The following is a 10822-nucleotide window of genomic DNA, read 5'->3' on the forward strand; positions in this document are numbered from 1 at the left end:
CGACCAGACCCAACGCATCCTGAGGTGACCGCCACCTAACTGCGCACAAGGGTACTGCTCGAAGAAAAATCTGGATCCAGTCTGACGTCTGGGGGAAATTCTAAGGTAAGGAATCTGCAACTAGAATATGTTTCTACCTGTTAAGTTGTTACCGAAGGGAAGTAACTTGTTTTTTCATGTATTTTATTATAGTATCTGGTTTTGCAAGTCAGGAGCGTAGGCTGCGAAACAGCAGCGGCCTTGGCATTTATAAAACACATGCATATAGGAAAACCAGCAGTGTCAAAGCCACTGGACCTTGCTATTTTTAAAGGGCGTATTTGCAGGCCTTTTAAAAGCTGCCGTTGGCAATTTCCAGATGAAGGTTCCAGTTAGGCTGTTTCACATCAACGTGCTCTGTGAAAAAAAATTGTGAGACTTACTAGTTTGGCCAATCCTTATTTTATTTACTGGTATGAGTAATGGCATTCTGTAGTTGCAACTTTTTGGTGCAAGCATGGAGTTGGTTTACTTGCACTCATTTAATGCATCATGCTTATTTTCACATGTGCCTTAGATAGCTGCAAATCTGTTACCCTTGTCTCATTGGACAGGTAAATAACAAAACTCCTGTGCACTTTAACCTGTCCCTCAATACATATTCTGCATTACACTAAGAAATAATGTTTGTGGTAAAGTAACTATTGTGAGCAATATGAAAACCTTCCCTATTGCAGCATAAAGATGCAAAGAGTGGGAAGCTGGGTGCACCTTGTTATGAAAGGAACTGGTATGTTAAATAATTTACTACACTTTTTCTGTACCAAATACAGTTTATTTTGAGTAAAATGATCTCTTTTAGGGTGTATGCCTTTCTTCTTGACTGCAAGGTGCAAAGGGCGATTGGGCCTAAGTGATTCTGAATGGGGTCCGTTGTAGCAGCTTCTGGGCTTCCTGAATGTATAACGTGATGATCTTAAAACAAGCATATGTTCGGGTTGTAAAGCATTTACCCTAGACACGTGGCTAAAATAATTCCGAGAACTCCCAAAAAGACACATTAAAATTAATTTTGGGGTTTCGGTGTTTGGAAAATCCAGATTGTGGAATGTTTACTTTCAGGGTTTCGCTCTAACATTTTCATAGATAAGCATGCTGTAGATTCAGTGTTATTTTATTGTGTTAGTAAACCACAACTACTAGCCCTTTGTAGGGCCGTTGTGTGGCGCTAGAGGTTTAAACACAAACATGTGATCATAAAATCTTTGTTGCTGAATCTAAAGATTCATTGGCATCTCAACTAGAATGTTTTGAGCACTTTCCTAAAAGTCGAATACCTCAGAATTCTAATTCTGGTTATAGGCCTTTTCAGTACAAACCACCAAGGCCTTTCACCCATTCTTGGTTTATTTAACATAAGAAGTGTTACTGTACCTCATCCGCTGATTTCAGTGGTCCAGCCGGAACATGGCATGCTATTTTTTTTTCTCAGAACACCTGAAACTAATGTGTGCATAGTTTGAAAAGCCCTGAACAAAACTTAAATTAGATCCTATTTTTGATCAGGAGTCAAGGTAGTTTAGTCCACGACAAAATGTATTTACATGCATTATTGCCAAATGTAGCATATCACCTGGACCCTATTTTTGTAGTTCATTCTTGAAATGGCTCGCCCAAATATCGATTGAACCTAATGTTTGGACCCTTGTAAGAGGAGGGTTTTCTGCAGCAGCCTTTGTTTGTTTGATAAGGCAGCTTTGGGTAAATCACTTTGGATAGCAGTGGATTCCCAGCAACCACAATTTCTGTTTTTAGGATTTCATCTTGAGAGCAGTAACACATCTGTTTATCCAGAATTGCTCAGCACTTGAGAAAAGTTCACATTGCTTTTCCTATATGTACTAGTCTAAAAACTAGACTTATGGTGGATATAGTTTTAAAATTTGTTCTGTATGAATGGAGAAACTGAGGGCACAAATATGAGGGCACTTTGCTTTAGTAAAGGGATCCCAAAGAAAATGTACTGTCATCGGTTTTTTTTCTATTCTGTTATACCATCTTGCAAAACCTAAAACAAAATAATGTAGAACCTTAACACTTCCAGGAGGAAATTTAAAATGATATGATTAATGTTGTAAAGGGCTACTGTTGGGCCAACCGTACCAATGCAGTGGCCCACCCCAAATCCAGCTGCAATCTCAGATCATGAAAAATGGAGGTCTTTGTTCTGTTATGTGCCCCAAACCCTACTTTGCAGTCCCTACTTGCTGAACACTGTGTCACAAAATAAGGAATGTTGGACCTTGCACCAGAACGGTCTTCCTGATTTTCTTAACTTCAGGCTGCAGAATTTACTTTCCGAGACCAAAGTTAATCAGTATCACTGAATGCATGTAAAAACGTAGAAAAGAGGACCAAAGAGTTTCCCTTTTAGCACGATGTTGGGATAGTTTAACATTGCCAAGGATAACTTTACAACAAGAAGAGTCTAACATTAAAATATAGTAGGTTTTTGTTGGACCGAAAGCTGAAAACCAAGAGTCATAAATATAAAGGAGCGTGTACAGACCAGTACTAACTCATCTTTCAATTAGCAAGACTTCTAGTCACGTCATGACAACAGTGGGTCTTTCATTTGGTTATATGCTCTCTTTATTTTTGTCCTGATTAGCTGATTCAACTGCAGACTTTGTTTTGACAAGACACGGCTGAAAAGGTGGTAGCATTCTTAGTAATTTTCATTGTCGTTTTGAGACCTTGTCAAAGTAAACTATCTGCTGTAATTGACATTTCTGGATAAACCCATTGCAGTTCAGCTACAGTCACACAAGATGTTTCAGTATTGTTGATTCCACATATATCCCAAATAAAAAATCTATTACAGTATGTTGCTCTTATTTGGGTGGAATTCTTTAAAAGCATTGGAGAACTCTGGTCCATTTGGACTGGAATAATTGTCAGGAAGTATATATGGACGCCCGCATCGAGAGTATTGAGTTTTCGATTGACAAGCATATTCTTTTTTTTAAATTATTTTATTAAATGTCCTGTAGTTAATCTGCAAAAAATATGAAGGTAGTATGTAAGTGCCTTCATTATTTGTGCTACTAGTCGTGTGTGTTTATATGTACGAATCCTACTCTTGTACTAGGTTGTGAAAGATTGATGGTGTTGATGAGCATTCAGGAATATCAGTTAACTTCAAATGAGGAGTTTTCCTTCGGCACTTGTGATACCGAGCCTACCTGTATGTTTGGTTACAGATACTACTCCAAGGTTGGAATTCCACTGCTGGTCTCTGTCCACTGCTTTAAAAGCCTGACGTTTTGTTCATGATGTTAAACGCAGCAAGCCATTTGGTCCTCAAATATAGAAATACCCACGTGAGAGAAAAGTGTAAATAGAAATAATAAACGTATGAATGTTTACATAGTTAGGACAATGGAAGGACTTCAGGAGCTACAATTGTGCACCCTTACACTTCAGGAACCATCAGCAAATTCATTAGTTAAATGTGTAGAGTGAGAAACTTTTTAGTAATGTATAGCATAATCAGCACTGATTCATTCAATTTGTAAAACAAATTGAGAATGAAAAATATTGTACGGTTAAAGGAGTCAACATTAATTGTTTTTTCTTTTTGTCCTAGGATTCTGGGTCCACTGCAACGATTCTAAGCTCAACATTTGTACCGTGGAAGAGGTGTGCAAAGTTCAAGCCTACATCTTGTTTTACACACAGAGAGTTACTCAGGAAGCAGGACGTTCCTTAAATAAAATCTCATGTCCAGGCTCACCATCTAGTAATTCTACACTGACAGAAGTACATTGAGGCATCCAGTGTGCCATTTTTATATGGGAAAAGCAAGAGCAGCAAATAACCCAAAGACAGTGTACGTGTACAGTGGAAATAAACGTCTTCTGAATCCTGTGTAAATAGTTTTAAATAGATTTGCGGACAGTATTGTACTTTATATCCTGTGAATTAGTGTACAGTATGTTTGTAAATTTTTGTATTAACAAAGTAAGCACTCTTTTTAAATGGTTAGTACAGATTGATTTAACATTTGTATATTAGCAGTAGCAGTTTTGGAAAGTACCTAGAGTGTTTTTACCAGGCAACTTAAAGAAAACTTTTTTTTTTTTTAATTCTTACTTCAGCTATTTTCAGCTGTCACATTTTGATAAAATATTTTAATTGGTTAAGAAAAGGTATAAATCATGTGTCTTATTTGATACTTACCTTTCTATTCAAAACTGGTACCTTAATGTCACACACTCTTATACATTTTAGTTCAGGGAGCTACATCCATTTCAAACAAGCTATTAATGCAGACAGATTCATAACAGCTGAGGCAAACGATTTACAATGATCAGTTTAATGAGGGGCTGTCCAGGCCAGCTTTCATTTTATAACATGAATCTATTTTAATACTCTGCCATCCTTGCCTTCGATCTTCCTACTGCAGTTTCAGTCCCTCCTGCAGGCAGACCCACACCTAAAGCTGTTTAACGAAAGGCTGTTCCTTTAAAGCATTTTGAGGCCTGTCTTGACTTACCACCCCCCACATATTTTGAGCGGATTCTTTCTCCCTCCATCTACTAGTCATTTCACAACCTTTTCTACTCACAGATTTTAAGTTTTGGTTTTGAATTAGGCTGATGAATCATTCTATTCTTGTGATTTGGTCTGTTGTGCCAGAAAAAGCGGTCTGCTGCAAGCACAAGATTTAAAACATCGAGCATGTCGCAAAGGCAACTGGCTTGCCTGACATGTCTCTGGATTTTCGACCTCGTAATTTTTAGGGTTTCCTTTACGCCATTGTGGATAAAAATCATGGCACCAGATCAATCCTGAACCATCTCCATTCTGCTAGCTGTCCTTTTGCTGTTCTATTGAAACCAGTGCTAGTCAAATCATCGTCCATCTTAAAGGCATCAGTTTATCATAGTTGTGCTAAACACCATCTTCATGGCCAGTTTACTGTTGCATAGAGGACACTGACTCTCATAAAGACAGAAGCAGTGAAAGTGCTTTTGGCTCCAGAAGGTTCACTCAGTGACATGAACAACTATTTAGATGGATGTGTCAGAGTATACATACTGCCATCTTATCTCTCTTAGTGTCATCAAGTGAGATTCACAAGAAGCCATGATCATACTGTTGACTCTGCCCTGATTAAATTGAGGATGCCTTCTTCTTGTGGTTTGTCCTGTTCAGAGTTCTCCTGCCTCAGAATACTCTGGCTGCCAACTGTACTCTGTTCAATTGGTCACATTTACAAACTCTGAGAATAGGAGGACCGATCATGCCCTGTTTTTCTTTTTTTGAGCACGTCTTCCTTGGACCTAAATCGTAAGAGTTGTCTCTTCTCGCTTTCACAACAGTCTCCATTAGCTCATAAGATGTGACAGAATAATCTTTAGTCATCTGGTTTCCTCTTCAAATTACCTGTTGAGATAAGAAATGTTACCTCAGTGAGATAACATCATCGCCCTTATCCTGATAAAAAATGTAGATGCCCTATTTTTTATTTCTATTTATTTTAGCCAAATCTGTTAAGCAGCCATTACTAGGAGTATATTTTCCTATGATATGTTGCAGTGACTTGATCTGTGGGGAACCTGTTACTGGCCAGGAAAATGTACATAAACCTGTTGTCTGCTTTGAGATGTATGGTAGTTACATGGTGCACTTTTTACCCAAGAGTGTTTATCCTGTTATGATGCTTCTGTTACCAAAAGATCGGTCTTAACTTGTATGCCTGATTTGCTGTTTCCCTTATGACGCTGTCTCCTCGCTGTGTTAATCCCTGAAATCTGACCAATCCAGTTGAGAAACTAGGAAGAGTAAAAGTAATTTGTTTGTCAATTCAGATACTCTGCCCTTGCTCCTTCTCCCTTTCACAATTCCCATATGTTTGTCACCAAAAGCACATAACTTAATTGGCCATTGGTGATGTAGTACAGCAGGCAAGTGTTCAAGCCTGTTGTGCCTAGAAACTTGCAGGTGTGACAGGCCTCAAAATACCTTAGAAGAACAGCTCAAACACCAGCTTTTAAATATGTCTGTTGGTAGGACTGCCAACTATGTTGTGAAGTAGAGAGAGCAGGACAGAGTTCATAAATCCATGAAAGTAGCAGTTTGTTATTAAATGGTATTTAACCTTAGATTTGCATCGAGTATTTGCTGACTTTTCATTGAGTTAACATCAGCTGTTCGTCGTAATGTTGAAATTGCCTATGACTGTACTAGCAGTTGAAGTTCATGGCTCATACCCCAAGTGTCCCTTTCATATGTTTTTGTTATTTTTTCAATGTTCTCTGTTTTTGTTTTAATTGTTATAACACTTCAGGTATGCACATCATTCTTTTGCCCTAGCTAGCTAGGGCAGACTAAGCAATTACAAATAAATACCCTTCACTTGTACAAACATTTTTAACTCCTCTTCAAAACGAAAAGTGTGTGCTTTACCTTAAAGCTGGAAATCCACCATCCAGAACATTGGATGCAAGGAAGAGTGCGAATTCAGAGATTTGGCCCAGCCATCAGCCTTTTCAGTGACTGAAAAACAGCCCACACTTAGGAGCAACTAAAAGCTAGTTATTTGTTTTATCCTTAATTGTTATTTGGGGGCTCTCAGGGATTATTTGTGATGGATAGGAATATTCCTCCTATGGGTAAAATGGTTTGTAAAAATGTGATGTTTCTGTCCTTTTTAAAATCAGCAGAAGACCAGCATTGGAGCTATTTTGTATAACTGCCGCATGGCCCACATGCCAAAATGTTATGCCTGTCTGCCACCTAGCTGGATATACAAAAGCATTCTTAAGCGCAGTGCAAACCGATTTTAGAAATAATTACAATTTTGTGGTATGGAGGATTGGCTTCAAATGAAATAAAATGGGAAGTTAGTATTTCTTGAAGTGTTCAACAATAAAGTTTAAAAGATGTGAAAAGGGAAAGGTGACAGCAAATATTGGTGGCCAGTGCATTCTCAGTTTAAACCAGCCATCTTTAAACATCATAATTTCTGACTTGCCAAATCACAGTATTTTTTTAAATACAAAGATCTAGACCTCAGTCATTGAACATATAGGGAGGTAAAAAAAAAATTTTGAATACTAAATAGATCGTTTATTCTGTTTGAAACGGGAAAAACAATCTTAAGTATTAAGGTTTATCTGTAGCCTAAAGTTGAATGTTTGCTATTACTTAGAAACCTATGCAAATTGTTACCTCAGCTGTTAGCTCATACCTCAATAAACCTTTTTATTTCGTATAAGTCTGAGTAATTTATTTGAGATATTGCTACATGTATTTGCAAAAGATTTTTCACCTTAGTTACTTAATTCCCACTTTTCGGTTATGAAAAATTGTAATATATAGCTTCTGTCACTTACTATAAATCTTACTGATGTGAAAGCCCTTCTTAAGATGCCTGAGTTATGAAGATAATTCATGGAATTGAATTAATCATCTGTAAATGTCCTTTGAGGTTTATAAAGTATTCTGCTATGGCGAAAGGTAAGTTGAAACAGGCTCTCTGCGGATTTTTATGTGCAAACTACAGAGGTTACATGTTATCCCAGAAGGGACTGATTGTCAGCTAATCTTTCCAAAGTGAATAAAATGAGTTTAATTGAGATGAGGAAACACCCACATAATTAGCAAGTATGCACATGTGGCTTTCTAACAAAACTATCGGGATACTGTTTGCACTTGTCAGTCACAGCAGAATCTGTTTCAAGTTAACTACATTTGAGCTTATTTTTACTGGTGACAAAACAATAGCATGCCTTTCAAATCCCCACGTGAGTTCTGTGCTCAGGTCCCTTGCTAAGTAACACCTTAGACACAAATCCTGCTTTAATAGCGTTATGAGGTCACAAGCCAAATATGCCTTGTTCACTACTTCTGCACAGGAAGAGGAAAGACTCTGGAGGAAGTAGCTACAGATTGGCTTGTAACTTAATTGTTCTGTTCATTTTGGCATTAGATTTTTTTCTTCTTTTTATCCATTGCTCACTGGCGTTCATGTAATATTACGTAAGAAGTGGAACAAATTTTACTCTGGGTGGTCCTGATGGACACAAATGTCCCTCTGTTTTGAGGTAAGATGTGACCAGATAGGTCATTGCCATATGACGGGCTTTTACATAGTAAGAAGCTAAACATCATCAGTTTAGGAAACCATTATGTTAGATGGCATGTGAGGCTGTAGATACACATGCTCTGCATACTCCAGTTATCTAGTATGCGGTCTGGAGCTGTGCAAGTTGTTTTTCTTCGAAGAAGTCTTTTGAGTCACAAGGTTGAGTGACTCGTCCTCTTGGGGATATTGCACATGGGCATCAACTTCATTGTTAGATTGTTTTCTCTCTGCTGTCGGATTCAGCCGTGTGCCTCCATTCCGTGTACTTGCCATCGTTCGGTACGGTTCTTTGATTTTCTCTACTGTCCTCAATGATATTGTTTTGATAGTGCTTTTTCACTCATGCACAACTCTCGAATTTCATTGGTTTGGGCTTCGATTGACTGCTCTTTGAGGTGCTACCACCAGCCTCGGGCCTACCTTCCCACATTGAAGATGCATTTGTGATGAAACGTACACCCTTCCAATTTTGCCCACGTTGCCACACACAATATCTGCACACCGACTAACAACTCTTGTGCAACCTCTGCCTTTCACCTGACCATAAACAGGCCGACTGAGACGCCTGCAAATTCTTCAGGTCAAAAAGACACTTCTGATGGATACAACTACCTGTGGATTCCTCACCTAATGAATACTCCCATGGCGCCAGCATTCAACGGAAATCTTCTTCCTAGTCTCTGCACGTCGACGAGGACGTCACTCTAGCCCACGCGACGCCGTCTGACGTCATACAGGCAATAAGAGGTCCTCGACGACGTGCCGACGTCAGTTCCCTTTTTTCCGTGCATTCGAAACGGTTATCTTCGAGGGAGCAACTGTTACTTTCGTGGTTACAGTGTATTTTTTGCTGCGTAGTCCTTCGCTGCAGTAATAATGTCGCAGAGAAAGTCGGGTTTTAAGCCTTGTCGTGAGTGTGGGGGCAAGATGTCAGTTACGGATCCTCACTCCGACTGTCTTTGGTGTTTAAGCTCCGACCACGACGTCTCGACTTGCGATTCATGCCAGCACATGAATCCAAAGGCCCTCAAGGAACGTGAGGCGAAGTTGTTTATGGCGAAGTCGAAGAAAGAAAAACATCATAAGAAGTCTTCTTCGCCAAGGCATCGGCGTCATCTAGACTCCCGGCGCCGTAGAGAATCACGGCGCCATTCGAGCAAGGAGACTCGTTCCAGGTCTTCGGATCGGCACCGGAGGACTTGGGAGGTCAGTCCCACGGTCACGCCGCATCCATCGACGCCGTTGCCCTCTCCGGCGTCACCGACTTCACCTGGACAGGCGTCGGTGATTGAAGTGGTGCAGCCTCTGGTGTTGTCCCCGGCGTCGCAGACGTCGAGGTCGGGGTCGCCTTCGATACAGGCACCCCAGTATCCGGCTTTTCCCACCCCTGGAGCAGATAGTACCGCATTCCTAAATGCGATGTATCCCATCTTCCAACAGATGGCTCCAGGGGGTGCTCCGGCTGGCCCTTTGGCCTTTTCATTGGGTGATCCTGCGCCTCTACGGCCGGCACCCTTTATGCCCTTTCTCCCTTTTGGGAACGTGGGCTCGGCGCCGGTGGCCACTCCGGTGGCTTCGGAGGGATTGGCCCCGGAGATTTCCATCCCGTCGACGTCGGGATTTCGTCCTGTGACTCCGGTGGGTCCATCCGCTCCGAGTGCTCTTTCATCGGCGCCGAAGTTACCTGTGGCGCCGGACGCGGCGTCGGTGGCTTCTGAAGATCGGCGCCGATCTTCGGCTTCGGCGGAGGCATTGTCGACTCCGTGTATCGAGCAGAGGCTTCATTCGAGGAGACGTGCTCTCCGTTTATTAGAGGAGCAGGAGTACCAACGAGTCCTGGAAGAAGGAGAACTAGAGGACTCGGTTGATGGACTGCATGGTCTAGATACAGCCAGTGGGCTGGACACTTCCCCTGAGTGGGATCTTTCGTCTCCAGGGGAATACACGGAGGAGGCTGCTTCCTTTCACGCAGTGGTACGGAAGGCAGCTAGTTTTCTGGACCTGCCTTTGCCGGTGGCAGAGACAAAACAGAACCTTCTGACAGAGGTGCTTCATCCGGCCTCAGCTGCGGCAGAGCCTCTATTGCCCTTTAATGACGCTTTGCTGGATCCGGTGCTAGAGGTGTGGAAGAGACCAGTATCTTCCCCAGCGGTTCATAGAGCCGTAGCCAGGAGGTATCGAGCTGCACCAACTGACCCTGGCTTTCTTTCTAGGCACCCTACACCGGAGAGCTTGGTGGTGCAGGCCTCCTGTTCATCCAAATCAGCGCCTGGTTCTTTCCCGACGGTGCCTGGGGACAGAGACTCGAAGAAACTGGATGCGCAGTCCAAGAAAATCTTTTCGTCCTGCAGTCTGGCGTTGAAGGCCACCAACGCAACTTGTATCCTGGGGAGATATGTTCATGCTCTTATGGAGGACATTTCCTCATCATTTACGGAGCTTCCCCAGGGTCTTTTGGATGTTGTTTCCGATGCCCAGGCTGCTGCGACCCAGATTATTCAGGCTGGGCTGGATACGACCGACTCGGTGGCCAGAGCAATGGGCACGACTGTGGTGGCAAGGAGACAGGCCTGGCTCCGTAATTCGGGGTTTTCTGCAGATGTGCAGTCAACCCTATTGGATCTCCCTTTTGATGGGGACAAGCTGTTTGGCGCCAAGGCAGATTCGGCCTTGGAACGTTTTAAGGAG

General features: G+C 41.7%; 1 protein-coding gene across 3 annotated transcripts in view; it reads left to right on the forward strand.

The window, feature by feature from the left end:
• Positions 1–7264, forward strand: part of USP44 (ubiquitin specific peptidase 44) — a 181501-nt gene extending 174237 nt beyond the window's left edge. For all 3 annotated transcript variants that reach the window (XM_069229094.1, XM_069229093.1, XM_069229092.1), the window contains one exon: positions 3629–7264. In XM_069229094.1, coding sequence (XP_069085195.1) covers positions 3629–3810 — 182 coding nt within the window. In that variant the 3' untranslated portion in view covers positions 3811–7264. The remainder of the gene's footprint in view (positions 1–3628) is intronic.
• Positions 7265–10822: the final 3558 nt, after the last annotated feature.

The sequence above is a fragment of the Pleurodeles waltl genome, chromosome 4_1 (assembly GCF_031143425.1).
Source record: "Pleurodeles waltl isolate 20211129_DDA chromosome 4_1, aPleWal1.hap1.20221129, whole genome shotgun sequence".
Lineage (NCBI taxonomy): Eukaryota > Metazoa > Chordata > Amphibia > Caudata > Salamandridae > Pleurodeles > Pleurodeles waltl.